The 14,346-nt window shown below is 41.0% G+C and overlaps 1 protein-coding gene across 8 annotated transcripts; it reads left to right on the top strand.

The window, feature by feature from the left end:
- The first annotated feature begins 5,208 nt into the window (after positions 1 to 5,208).
- On the top strand, positions 5,209 to 12,700 carry LOC124861919 (NLR family CARD domain-containing protein 3-like). 8 transcript variants are annotated; one of them, XM_047355889.1, is made up of 13 exons: positions 5,236 to 5,279; positions 5,469 to 5,515; positions 6,589 to 6,702; positions 6,814 to 6,924; positions 7,042 to 7,173; positions 7,277 to 7,369; positions 7,474 to 7,552; positions 7,979 to 8,207; positions 8,285 to 10,079; positions 10,156 to 10,329; positions 10,448 to 10,621; positions 11,853 to 11,899; positions 11,990 to 12,700. In XM_047355889.1, the coding sequence occupies exons 2-13, from the start codon at positions 5,508 to 5,510 to the stop codon at positions 12,508 to 12,510; spliced, it is 3,477 nt and encodes a 1,158-aa protein (XP_047211845.1). In that variant the 5' UTR covers positions 5,236 to 5,279; positions 5,469 to 5,507; the 3' UTR covers positions 12,511 to 12,700. The 8 variants fall into 8 exon arrangements, with proteins under 8 accessions (XP_047211850.1, XP_047211849.1, XP_047211845.1 ...); XM_047355892.1 differs by having other exon boundaries at positions 6,814 to 6,930; positions 8,069 to 8,207; XM_047355888.1 differs by having other exon boundaries at positions 6,814 to 6,930.
- The last annotated feature ends 1,646 nt before the right edge of the window (positions 12,701 to 14,346 follow it).

The raw sequence follows: 14,346 nt of genomic DNA, 5'->3' as shown, positions 1-14,346 counted from the left end.
TGTTTTATTCATTTAGTCCTGAAGTTTCTGAAGAAAACATCAACAAGTGTGATGTAACCTGCTGCTGCTGCAGGTTAGAACAGAAAGTCTCTCATTGCTGGAACCAGCTGGTGGGAAGTTTAGCAACATCTGAACTGATCTCAAGTCAAATGTAGGTTTCTTTCATTTGTTCATGTCCTGATATTATAGTAGGATAACATGAGCGTTATTTTCTACTGTTACTGTCTTTTATTATAACTATTAAATACTGGAAATGAATTTAGAAATGTTCTAATCCAGGCAAAGGCTTAAAGTCTGATTTAGGTTTACATCTGACACTGAGCCATATTAGTAAAAATAGATACATTCTAATAACATGCTAACCCTAGAAAGAGTTTGTTCTTCTAATGTGAGGAAAATACTATTTTTACATTTCAAAATAGTCAAAATAAGGGTGAAAATATCTGCCATCAAAAGTTCAGTTTTTATCTTAAGATCCTTCTAAAACCTCCAAAAGTGATTTTTTACTTGTACATTTAGATGTTTGCCTTTACTTGACTTAAATCCAGATAAAGACCAAAGTACCAGAAGTTTGTTTATGAATTGATTATCTGTACTGAGAAACACAATAATACATTTCTTTTCAAATCTAGTTGTAACTTTAAATATATAAATATATTCATCTTTCACCAGAAACAGGCAGAATTCCCTCTGAGCTGTAGAAACTACACCTGGGTCACATTTTATTTACCCGTCTTGTATCACTAGAAGTTACATGTTGCTCTGTCTGGATTTCTTGACTAAATGTTCTGTTGCTTTAAAAGAGCCCGTTTCCTTGCAGAGAGAGGGTTCTGGTTCTGGTGTGGTGTTTGCATGTTCTCCCTTTGCAGACGTGGGTTCTCTCTGGGTACTCCAGCTTCCTCCCACAGACCAAAAACATGCATGTTAGGGTATTTGCCCAAGTTGTCCTTAGCTGTATGAGTGTGTGTGGTTATTTGTCTTGTGTGTGTCTGTATTGCTTTGTGTTGGACCGGTGACTTTCTTCCCCACTAGTTGCTGGAGATAAACACCAGCCCTCATGACTCTGCAAGGAACTGGCAGGTATGAAAATGGATGGATGTTACCTTAAACCCAAGTTTAACACCCTGCCATCATTTTTCCAGTGTTTACAGAAGAGTCTATATGGGCCCATCTGGCGCTCCAGGTTCGGGCCCTTTGACATGGTCAACGTAGCATCTCCAGAGCTCATAGCTCAGGTCATCCAGCAGGAAAGCCGCTACCCGGTCCGGATCGAGCTGCCTCACTGGAAGGAGTACAGGGACCTGAGGGGACAGGCGTACGGGCTGCATGTGGAGTGAGTTTAGACCGTTTAGTTCGATTTCCATGGTGTCGATTCTCAGACAATCCTAAGTGACAAATAGGAGACAGTCTGGACTTCCTGTTACTTGAAGATGTTTTACCTCTGATCCAAAATACTGATTCAGTTCATCATCATGCCTGGTTCTGCTGGAGGTTTCTTCCTGTTAAAAGGGAGTTTTTCTTCTCCACTGTCGCTACATGCATGCTCAGTATGAGGGATTACTGCAAAGTCAACACCAGTGACTGTCCACTGTCTCTACATGCAGGAGGAGGGAATGCTGCAAGTCACTGACTGGATGCAATCTGCTGGGTTTCCTTAGACAGAAAAACTTTTTATCCAATTTGAATAAATAACTAACTCCGACTGCACTGTTCAATTGTTAGGATTAATAGGAATGTATGAACCTGACTGTTGTGAAGTGCCTCGAGACAACATGTGTTGTGAATTGGCGCTATATAAATAAAACTGAATTGAATTGAATTGAATCATTAGCAGAACTCCCTACAGGAAGTTAAGGTGGGGAGTCTTCTAAGTGTTTTGAAAACTATAAATAAATAAATTCCATGATAATTTATAGGACTTCAGTGCAAACTGTGAGGACACTATGCAAACCATGTCCAAACATATTTATAAAATTTAGTTTCATCACAGGCCGACCTCTAGAAATCATCTGCTCCTGTGATGGAGAAATGCACAGTGGACCGTTCTCCCAAACAATCCTGTGGTCTCTGTTAAGCAAATAAATCCAATAACTTGTATAAGTATGTCTTGTTTCTTAAAACCTTTATTCTCCGATGCAATAAACCAAACCCAACAAATTTTTGGACGTCTTCCTAGTTGGTGAAGATTTTGTAAAACAAAATTTATAAATGTAAAATCTGTCAAACTAAATATTATTTATCAAATATTCCATCTTTTTGTCCCTTATTAATATTCCATATTTGAGCCTTTCCAGGAAAACAAATCTATTTAAGAGACTCCAAGACCAACCAGTTGTGTATTTTCTTCCATAAATTAGAGCAACCTCACACTCAGAAAACAAATGTTCTGCTGATTCCAGAGATATCAGTCAGTCAGTCATTTTCTATACCGCTTATTCCATAGTGGGTCGCAGGGAAGCTGGTGCCGTTCTCCAGCAGTCTATGGGCGAGAGGCGGGGTACACCCTGGACAGGTCGCCAGTCCATCACAGGGCAATTTCAGAGATACAGGTCCTTCTCAAAATATTAGCATATTGTGATAAAGTTCATTATTTTCCATAATGTCATGATGAAAATTTAACATTCATATATTTTAGATTCATTGCACACTAACTGAAATATTTCAGGTCTTTTATTGTCTTAATACGGATGATTTTGGCATACAGCTCATGAAAACCCAAAATTCCTATCTCACAAAATTAGCATATTTCATCCGACCAATAAAAGAAAAGTGTTTTTAATACAAAAAACGTCAACCTTCAAATAATCATGTACAGTTATGCACTCAATACTTGGTCGGGAATCCTTTTGCAGAAATGACTGCTTCAATGCGGCGTGGCATGGAGGCAATCACCCTGTGGCACTGCTGAGGTCTTATGGAGGCCCAGGATGCTTCGATAGCGGCCTTTAGCTCATCCAGAGTGTTGGGTCTTGAGTCTCTCAACGTTCTCTTCACAATATCCCACAGATTCTCTATGGGGTTCAGGTCAGGAGAGTTGGCAGGCCAATTGAGCACAGTGATACCATGGTCAGTAAACCATTTACCAGTGGTTTTGGCACTGTGAGCAGGTGCCAGGTCGTGCTGAAAAATGAAATCTTCATCTCCATAAAGCTTTTCAGCAGATGGAAGCATGAAGTGCTCCAAAATCTCCTGATAGCTAGCTGCATTGAGCCTGCCCTTGATAAAACACAGTGGACCAACACCAGCAGCTGACACGGCACCCCAGACCATCACTGACTGTGGGTACTTGACACTGGACTTCTGGCATTTTGGCATTTCCTTCTCCCCAGTCTTCCTCCAGACTCTGGCACCTTGATTTCCGAATGACATGCAGAATTAGCTTTCATCCGAAAAAAGTACTTTGGACCACTGAGCAACAGTCCAGTGCTGCTTCTCTGTAGCCCAGGTCAGGCGCTTCTGCCGCTGTTTCTGGTTCAAAAGTGGCTTGACCTGGGGAATGTGGCACCTGTAGCCCATTTCCTGCACACGCCTGTGCACGGTGGCTCTGGATGTTTCTACTCCAGACTCAGTCCACTGCTTCCGCAGGTCCCCCAAGGTCTGGAATCGGCCCTTCTCCACAATCTTCCTCAGGGTCCGGTCACCTCTTCTCGTTGTACAGCGTTTTCTGCCACACTTTTTCCTTCCCATAGACTTCCCACTGAGGTGCCTTGATACAGCACTCTGGGAACAGCCTATTCATTCAGAAATTTCTTTCTGTGTCTTACCCTCTTGCTTGAGGGTGTCAATAGTGGCCTTCTGGACAGCAGTCAGGTCGTCAGTCTTACCCTGATTGGGGTTTTGAGTGATGAACCAGGCTGGGAGTTTTAAAGGCCTCAGGAATCTTTTGCAGGTGTTTAGAGTTAACTCGTTGATTCAGATGATTAGGTTCATAGCTCGTTTAGAGACCCTTTTAATGATATGCTAATTTTGTGAGATAGAAATTTTGGGTTTTCATGAGCTGTATGCCACAATCATCCGTATTAAGACAATAAAAGACCTTAAATATTTCAGATAGTGTGCAATGAATCTAAAATATATGAATGTTAAATTTTCATCATTACATTATGGAAAATAATTAACTTTATCACAATATGCTAATATTTTGAGAAGGACCTGTATAGGACTATAATGTAGCACCTCAATCAGGGGTCATCCATCTCATTATTAAGTCAAAATATTATTACTTAAAAGTTCCCACTTGTTCAGATGAAGAAACAGGCCTGAAGCCTGGGAGAAGAACTTCACCACCTGAAGGGCGACAGGTATTTGTTCCTTATTGATTAAAAACAATGTGGAGTCATCCACTAATTGACTGAGAACTAGTTTTTGTCCATCTATAGTAAAGCCTTCAGTTTCAGAGATTTTAACAGGATGGACAGCAGCTCTGCCACAGGAAGAAATAACAATGGAGATAAACTTCACCCTGGTCTTCTGCCTCTTCCCAGATTGAATCTTGTAGCTTCAGGAAGGGAAACGGATGTTTATATCTCTTTAGATTCTGTATGCAGTTGTCATGTTTTCTGTTGCCTCTCATCATTTCTTCATCAAGTTCATCTCTTAGTAACTTCATGTAACTCATCAGTGAATTCTGCCAGAGTCTAACCAATACATCCTAACTCCTAACATGAACCCATCCTTTAAACTTGAATTTCTTGTCTCCCCCTTTGTTCATGTTCCTGATTAACCTTCTTTACAAACTAGGGTTACTTGTGGAGGACCACAGGGTTCAGTGCTTGGGTCAGTTCACATTACTGTGAGACAAATACTGAAACAAACGTCTCTACTTTCAACTCTCTCTCTGGAGTTATGCTGGTACAGACTTGAAAAGTATGTCAGAGCTTATCTGTTCAACTGTGTTTCTCTTCAAGATGAAGCCCTTAAAGGAGCTACTACTGCCATTAACCCTCTACTTCTTCTTTAACATAGAAAGTACACCTGGATCACTGCTTCAATGTTTTTCTGTGTGTGCTCTGTCTTCTCAAACATCCAGTCACTTAATTATTTCATGTTTACATGATTTCTTGAATAATTATACTTTGGGTTACTTTATGTAATGCAAAATGTTGTTTCCAATCTATTTAACTGTATTCTAGAAGACAACACATGCGTTTCTGTTATATTGTTTTATTGCAGTGATCTCCGACCCCATGGTGTTATTGCTCCTAACAGCTCAGGAAGTGAGAGCAGCAGCAGTCAGATAAACGGGAGCGAGCCAGGACTGCAGGCTGCTGAGCAGACAGGTAAACATCATGTTTTATTTCAATGTTTAACATGTCAAAATGCTGTTTCTTCTCTACTGGGATGAAATCAGGAGCTAATTTCACATCAGAGCTGTTTTAATCTGCTCCTGTGTCGTCACCGTGAGCTTGTGTCGTAGTTTAGCCTCACAGAGCAGCTGATGTCTCACCTTAACATTACTTTTGTTTCAGGTTCTTCTCTGATCATCGTAGCTTCAAACAATTTCCAACATGAGCAGGTACACCAAACAAAATGTGTTTTTCCTGTCTGTCTGTCTGTAAGTAAGCTTAATCCCTTTTCAAAATGATTCACCATAAGGTGGAGTTTTATTGAAGTTGGACATTGAGCTTTCGTAATGAGACTCTTGCGTTGGTTACTGCATGTTATTTAAAAAAAGAAAATCACAGATTGAAACTAACAGGCTCACCCTTCAGTCTAAAAGAGTTCCTGTCTTAAAGCTTTGGTTTTGAGTTTGATCGTTGTTTTATTTACCACATGGACCTCTTAGCTGCTTCTCTGATGTTCTCCTGGTCCAGCCTGTCAGATCTATGCCTTGGTAGGTCTGCAGTTGTTCCATCTTCTTTCCATGTTCAGATGATGGACTGAACAGAGTTCTGGTCAAATATTTACGGGTCCTAGAGTAAAGGTGGCTGAATGTCATTTTGAAAATGTTTAAAATCATTTCCCAAATGATTAAAATTATACATACTGGCTGAAAAACTCAGTTTAGCCCAAAATTATTCATACTCCTGACTGATTTAGGCTTCAAGTATCTGCATAATTTCAACAGCACTGGGGTTGGTCCATTGTTCTGTTGGAAACAGCCAGATGTGTACACATTCCAACTACCTAGTTATCTAGATATTGGAGAAGGTCTTGTTTCCTTATTTGTCTTCTAGTTTGTACAGGAAACTGTTGCAGTGCCTGGAAAACAGACTATTTACTGTAGCAGGAGTTATATTTTAAACCCTTTTATGATATTCTACCAGTAAATCAAATAACTCAAAAGGCACGTGTTTTATGATGAAGCAGCCATAAAGATTAATCTGTACTTACAGTTTAGAGCTGATTGTTCTGAGATCTTCTGCTTTCCTGAAAGAAGTTCATAAATGTTCAATGATTTATGCTCAGGATAATTTGAACTGACCCTGAGGGATTTCCTGTGAGGAATTATTATTGTTCACGATAAACAATAATTAAAACCAAACCAGATCCAGCTGCATGATGAGACGCTGCAATAGATGAACCCAGCATTACAAAACCATGTTATTAACAGTAAAACTCATCTTAGACATGTTTTATTCATATCAGGTCTACAAAGAAAACAGGAGAGCCTCCTGAACCCAGCAGTGTCTCTGTGAAGAGTGATAACTCTGCAGACTATCCTCTGAACTTTAAATCTACACGGGACACGTTTCAAAGATGATGAGGGACTTTTTCCTGTCTTGTATTAAATTCTGTTTTTAGACGGATTTATCTTCTGCTCCCTGTCCTGGTCTCATCAACCTTATTCTGCATCTTTACGGTTTTTCCCAGGAAAAACTGTGAGAGGAGACACACATCAGATTCCTGCTCAGTTTCCATGAAAAGTGACCATTCTGCTGGTCATCCTTTAAACTTTAAAAGAGCTGACTCATTGGATGAAAGGTGGAGGTTCATGTCTGCATTTCTTAGAAATATCCCATCATATAATAACATTCTTGCAGAGACAGATTTATTTCTCACAGTACCTCTCAAGATCCTGTTATTTTCCTCCTCCTCCAGCTTCAGAGATTCTCCCAAGAATATTCCAGAAAGGAAACGCAGCTCAGATACAACCTCAGTTTCCCTGAAGAGTGACCAATCTGCCCGTCATCCCCTAAACTTCAAAGATGGACGAGACGCATCTGAGACAAGGTGAAAGTTTACATCTATAAAGTCAGAAATCTGATCTGATGGGATCTTTGCTACACTCAGAGAACAATGATGTTGTTGTTTCCATCTTTAATGTTTCTTCCAGGAGTTTTCCAGAAAGGATGGACACCTCAGTACTCAGCTCTGTTTCCCTGAAGAGTAATAGATCCATGGATCATCCTATCAACATCAAAGCTGGGTGTGTGCCTCATACTGTACATAACCAAACCATCTGAATGTAGAGTCACCTAGAAAAGGTCTGAACCAGCTGTGTCTATATGTGTTTTCATGATCTTACTTCAGATTGGACGAGCAGAGGACAGAAACGCTCAGTGATCAGTCTGCAAACCAGAATCCATCAGAGCTGGTCCTCATCTTCAAGGTTTTGACATGAAGAGCACATTTCACACCCCTGAATAATGAAACATCTGTTCCACCTAGTTTAATATCTTCAGATAATGGCTGCTATATCAGCTTTTATAAAGTTTTATGGAGGATGATGCATCTATTATTGAACCAGCTCAGGGGTTTAAAAAGACTTCCAAAAGTTTAAAGAAAGCTGCCAAAGTAGAAGATAGTAGATCTACCTACAGCTGGATGGGCAACCTGGTGACCAACTTCTAGAAATATCTTATTGCTGAGCTTTCCAGTAAAGGGTTAAACTGATAATAAGTATCCATTCATATGTTTTAATTAAAATAACACCTTAGAAGGAACTGAAATACAAATTGTTTCATTATGTCACCCAGCATTGTTTTATTATTTCATTTATTTTTTGTTTTGATTAATTTAAGCAACACTTTTTCAGGAACTTGAGAAGAATATTGTTAAATTTGTGAAAAGTGAGCTGAAGAAGTTCCAGACATTTCTACATCCAGATCCTACACAACATTTACAGAGTGGGAAGAAGGATGAGGAGGTGTTGCAGGGTGTAGATGAAGACCAGAGGAGGAGCAGCAAAGAGGCATTTCTAAATATCACAATGTCCTTTCTGAAGAGCATGAAGCAGGAGCAGCTGGCTGACTTGTTGTACAGCAGTAAGAGAAACTTGTCAAGGTTGTAACAGCTTTAGTGTTTAGTTTTACACTTTGCTGAATCATCTTTGTTCTTCCAGAAATGTTTGCACCGCTCTATATAAATAAGCTGAAATCCAACCTGAAGAAGAGGTTCCAGTGTGTGTTTGAGGGGATTGCTAAAGCAGGAAGTCCAACCCTTCTGAACCAGATCTACACAGAGCTCTACATCACAGAGGGAGGGACTGGAGAGGTCAATGATGAACATGAGGTCAGACAGATTGAAACAGCATCCAGGAAACCACACAGACCAGAAACAACCATCAGACAAGAAGACATCTTTAAAGTACCACCCGGAAGAGATCAACCAATCAGAACAGTGATGACAAAGGGAGTGGCTGGCATTGGGAAAACAATCTTAACCCAGAAGTTCACTCTGGACTGGGCTGAAGACAAAGCCCACCAGAACATCCAGGTCATATTTCCATTCACCTTCAGAGAGCTGAATGTGCTGAAAGAGAAGAAGTTCAGCTTGGTGGAACTTGTTCATCACTTCTTTACTGAAACCAAAGAAATCTGCAGCTTTGAACAGTTCCTTGTTCTGTTCATCTTTGATGGTCTGGATGAGAGTCGACTTCCTCTGGACTTCCACAACAAGGAGATCCTGACTGATGTTACAGAGTCCACCTCAGTGGATGTTCTGCTGACAAACCTCATCAGCGGGAACCTGCTTCCCTCTGCTCTCCTCTGGATAACCACACGACCTGCGGCAGCCAATCAGATCCCTCCTGAGTGTGTTGGCATGGTGACAGAGGTCAGAGGGTTCACTGACCCACAGAAGGAGGAGTACTTCAGGAAGAGATTCAGAGATGAGGAGCAGGCCAGCAGGATCATCTCCCACATGAAGACATCAAGAAGCCTCCACATCATGTGCCACATCCCAGTCTTCTGCTGGATCACTGCTACAGTTCTGGAGGATGTGTTGAAGACCAGAGAGGGAGGAGAGCTGCCCAACACCCTGACTGAGATGTTCATCCACTTCCTGGTGGTTCAGACCAAAGTGAAGAAGGTCAAGTATGATGGAGGATCTGAGACAGATCCACACTGGAGTCCAGAGAGCAGGAAGATGATTGAGTCTCTGGGAAAACTGGCTTTTGATCAGCTGCAGAAAGGAAACCTGATCTTCTATGAATCAGACCTGACAGAGTGTGGCATTGATATCAGAGCAGCCTCAGTGTACTCAGGAATGTTCACACAGATCTTTAAAGAGGAGAGAGGGCTGTACCAGGACAAGGTGTTCTGCTTTGTCCATCTGAGTGTTCAGGAGTTTCTGGCTGCTCTTCATGTTCACCTAAACATCTTCAAGTCTGAGGTTAACCTGCCAGAGGAACAAAAGAAAACCTTCAAGACTTCAAAAACAAGAAAGGGTGTTTCTCCAGTGGGAAACTTCTACCAGACTGCTGTTGATGAGGCTCTACAGAGTCCAAATGGACATCTGGATTTGTTCCTTCGCTTCCTCTTAGGTTTCTCCCTCGAAACCAATAAGAAGTTATTAAAAGGTCTTCAGTGGATAGGAAGCAATTCTCTGCCCAACCAGGAAGCAGCTAAATACATCAAGAAGAAGATTGAAATGAATCCATCTCCTGAGAGGTGCATTAATCTTTTCCACTGTCTGAATGAACTGAAAGATAATTCTCTGGTGGAGGAAATCCAACAGTATCTAAAATCAGGAAATCTCTCTGGACAAAAACTGTCTCCTGCTCAGTGGTCAGCCCTCGTCTTCATTTTGCTGTCATCAGAAAAAGATCTGGAGATGTTTGACCTAAAGAAATATTCTGCTTCAGAGAAGTCACTTTTGAAGCTACTGCCAGTCCTCAGAACATCCAACAAAGCTTTGTAAGTTTACACATATTAAACAATTTTAGCCTATGCTGAAACATATATCTTTCTGTTTTATGCCGTTGTGTTTCAGGCTGGATGGTTGTAACCTCTCAGAGAGAAGCTGTGTAGCTCTGGCTTCAATCCTCAGCTCAAAGTCCTCTAAATTGAGAGAGCTGGACCTGAGTAACAACGACCTGAAGGATTCAGGAGTGAAGCAGCTGTGTTCTGGACTGCAGAGTCAATGCTGTAAACTAGAAAGTCTGAGGTTGGCTAAAATGAAAAAAGGACATCTCTTTAAATATATAGGGATAACATCTGACTGAGTATACACACCAAGTAAAAGAGTTTAATAGTCTTATTTTCGCTTCATGCTGTTTCTACAGGCTGTCAGGTTGTCTGATCACAGAGGAGGGCTTTGCTTCACTGGCCACAGCCCTCACCTCCAACCCTTCTCATCTAAAAGAGCTGGACCTGAGCTACAATCATCCAGGAGAGGGAGGAGTGAAGTTCCTTTCTGCTGGACTTGACAATCAACATTGGAGGCTAGAAACACTCAGGTATGAAAAGATATTCTGAAGTCACAAATGATTATGGTCTGAAAGCTACGGTGACCACTGCTGTTCCACTAACATCTACAGTCATGTTCGAATTCATCATTACCTCTTTTCCTATAAAAATACAATAGTTGATAGAGTTTCATGCTTTGCAACTAAAGAAAAAAAAACGTAGTCAATTTGACCATGTCCATCCATCCATCAATTATTGCAGGGTTATCTTCAGTGGTCACAGGGTGAGGGGCTGGGTACACCTCGAAAGATACAAAAATCAGGCATAACCTCCTTAAAAGTTTGTTCATTTATTTTTTGCTCCCAAAACAGACCTGACCCAATGAGACATAGCTCAGTGGGTCATCTTAAGTTGTGCTTGAGATTCTAACAACAGAGTAGAGAAAAGCTCCCCAAGTGCCGTAAGTTATCAGATGGGGCCTCCATGGATCAATCTTGTTTGTATAATACATAAGTCAGTTGCGGATTTGGGTGGAGACCTGGGGGATTTGGAGGCCAGGTCAACACAGCAAACTTATCATCAAACTATTTCTACACCATTTTAGCTTTGTGGCAGGGTGCATTATCCTGATGATAGAGGCCACAGCCATCAGAGAATAGCATTTCCATGAAGGGATCTACATGGTCTGCAACAGACATTCTAGAGCCCTTCAGCAGAGACGGGAACATCAGAAGGCAGACCGTTTGGCTCAGTTGTGGGCCACGGGAACAAGATCTTAAAGAGGTTGACCCTCTCTGGCTCCCTTGTGGTAGACAGAGACTTGAACTTGAGGAGGTGGCCCAGGAACAAGACAGGAACAAGAAATGAGGAGGCCAAACCATCTTGGTCCCCTCATAGGACACAAAAAACAAACTGAAGGAGATAAACCCTCCTGGCTCCCCTTGTTGGTGACATGAACTGGAGCTGTTGGAGGCAGGCCAACCTTGACCATCTGGATGGAGACAGAGACTTGCAGAGCTGGCCTGAGATGAGACTGTTAGGAGTATGATGACTATTGATGTTCAACTGACCAACTATAACCTGAGACGTATACTACAAAGTGAGTTCAACATAAGCAGGGCTTTCTTTGCGTAAAGCAGTTCAATGAAACTAAAAAGGAAATGAACATTGGATTACACGACTGACAGGTAGACCTTTTTAGAACGGTTCCACATGTCATTTTAAAAGGGTTTTCTGCACATGTCCATATTTGAGTAAATAGATTGTTTTTTTCCGTTTTAGAGTGGACTGTGGTGGAGAATGGACACTGCAAGCAGGACTGAGAAAATGTAAGCATGTTTCCACCTGAATTCACTAAAAAGCACAAAACAATGAAGGATTTCTCCTGAATTTCTTATGATTGCTCTCTTCAATTACAGATACTTATCAACTGACTATGGATTCAAGAACAGCTCACAGAAACCTTAAACTGTCTGACAACAACAGAAAGACCACAGTGATGACAGAGGAACAACCATGTACTGAGGATCCAGAAAGGTTTGACCACTGGGTCCAGCTGCTCTGTGCAGAAGCTCTGTCTGGTCGCCATTACTGGGAGGTTGAATGGGAGGGGACGGTGGGCATTGGAGTGACTTACAGAGGCATCAACAGGAAAGGAAGTCAGTCCAGTCGTTTGCTTGGAGGGAATGATAAGTCCTGGATGCTCTACTGTTCAAAAAATGATTATTTTGGGTTTCACAATGACGAAAGAAAATATATCCCACCACCTTCCATTGTCTCCAACAGAGTGGGAGTCTATCTGGACCAACCTTCTGGCACACTGTCCTTCTACAGAGTGTCCTCTGACAAACTGGTCCACCTTCATACCTTCAGCACCACGTTTACTGAAGCTCTTTATCCAGCATTTAGAGCTTTACAAAGTTCTTCTATCTCTTTGTGAGCTGATGGATTAAAACTCTGCTAAACGGTTTAGGACTTTCAGATCATTGTTTCATATCTTTTAAGTGAAGACAAATTTTTGAGAGCAGTACATCACAACTAACTCTTTATTTAAAACAAGATATAAATGTTCTTATAGTATGTATTATATACATAAATGTTATTGTATTGACCTGGAACTCAAATTATCCTGATATCCTGATATCCTGAAGATTGTGGAGAAGGGCCGATTCCAGACCTTGGGGGACCTGCGGAAGCAGTGGACTGAGTCTGGAGTAGAAACATCCAGAGCCACCGTGCACAGGCGTGTGCAGGAAATGGGCTACAGGTGCCGCATTCCCCAGGTCAAGCCACTTTTGAACCAGAAACAGCAGCAGAAGCGCCTGACCTGGGCTACAGAGAAGCAGCACTGGACTGTTGCTCAGTGGTCCAAAGTACTTTTTTCGGATGAAAGCAAATTCTGCATGTCATTCGGAAATCAAGGTGCCAGAGTCTGGAGGAAGACTGGGGAGAAGGAAATGCCAAAATGCCAGAAGTCCAGTGTCAAGTACCCACAGTCAGTGATGGTCTGGGGTGCCGTGTCAGCTGCTGGTGTTGGTCCACTGTGTTTTATCAAGGGCAGGGTCAATGCAGCTAGCTATCAGGAGATTTTGGAGCACTTCATGCTTCCATTTGCTGAAAAGCTTTATGGAGATGAAGATTTCATTTTTCAGCACGACCTGGCACCTGCTCACAGTGCCAAAACCACTGGTAAATGGTTTACTGACCATGGTATCACTGTGCTCAATTGGCCTGCCAACTCTCCTGACCTGAACCCCATAGAGAATCTGTGGGATATTGTGAAGAGAACGTTGAGAGACTCAAGACCCAACACTCTGGACGAGCTAAAGGCCGCTATCGAAGCATCCCGGGCCTCCATATGACCTCAGCAGTGCCACAGGCTGATTGCCTCCATGCCACGCCGCATTGAAGCAGTCATTTCTGCAAAAGGATTCCCGACCAAGTATTGAGTGCATAACTGTACATGATTATTTGAAGGTTGACGTTTTTTGTATTAAAAACACTTTTCTTTTATTGGTCGGATGAAATATGCTAATTTTGTGAGATAGGAATTTTGGGTTTTCATGAGCTGTATGCCAAAATCATCCGTATTAAGACAATAAAAGACCTGAAATATTTCAGTTAGTGTGCAATGAATCTAAAATATATGAATGTTAAATTTTCATCATGACATTATGGAAAATATTGAACTTTATCACAATATGCTAATATTTTGAGAAGGACCTGTATACTAGGACCAAAGTCCTTTAATTTGTAAATTAATGATATTTATGATTGACCAAAGTTAAGATTGTTTTGTTGGCTGATGATTCCAAAATGTTTGTTAAAGAGAATTTAGGCCAGCTTGTGGGACGCAGTAAGAACCTAACAGTTAAAAAGATGACAATGTAAAAAGGAAAATCTATTTTCTTTAAATTCAACTAAAAATATGATATAAATTTGGTATTATTCAGCACACAAAAAAAGTTGTAGAAATTGAAATATGGACATCAATTTTAGGTGGTCATATATGGTCAAAAGCAAATTGTTGTTATGCAAAAAAGGGGCAAACAATGATTGTTAAAGCAGATTATCATACTTTCACAACAAATACCGTAAAACTTTCAGGATTTGTATATTTATGTTGCTCAAATAATAAACTATCTGCTTCCAAGCTTTTGTCCAAAAGTTGTTCTAAATTTGGTTAAATAAGTACAAATTATGAGGAAGTTGATGTCTTTCAGTTAGAAGAGTTAGTGTTTTTAAACACTGCAGATGAAAACATGTAAAACTCTGC

Source organism: Girardinichthys multiradiatus, chromosome 24, assembly GCF_021462225.1.
Source record: "Girardinichthys multiradiatus isolate DD_20200921_A chromosome 24, DD_fGirMul_XY1, whole genome shotgun sequence".
Classification (NCBI taxonomy): Eukaryota; Metazoa; Chordata; class Actinopteri; order Cyprinodontiformes; family Goodeidae; genus Girardinichthys; species Girardinichthys multiradiatus.
The sequence above is the reverse complement of the archived record's forward strand: the minus strand, read 5'-3'. Positions and strand labels throughout refer to the sequence as shown.

Bases quoted from the DNA above. Each gene is read 5' to 3' on its own strand.
- LOC124861919 (XM_047355888.1), top strand. The intron at 6,931-7,041 runs GTTCATGTCTGC...CTCCTCCTCCAG, and splicing joins TCATTGGATGAAAGGTGGAG to CTTCAGAGATTCTCCCAAGA. The intron at 7,553-7,978 runs GTTTTGACATGA...ACACTTTTTCAG, and splicing joins AGCTGGTCCTCATCTTCAAG to GAACTTGAGAAGAATATTGT.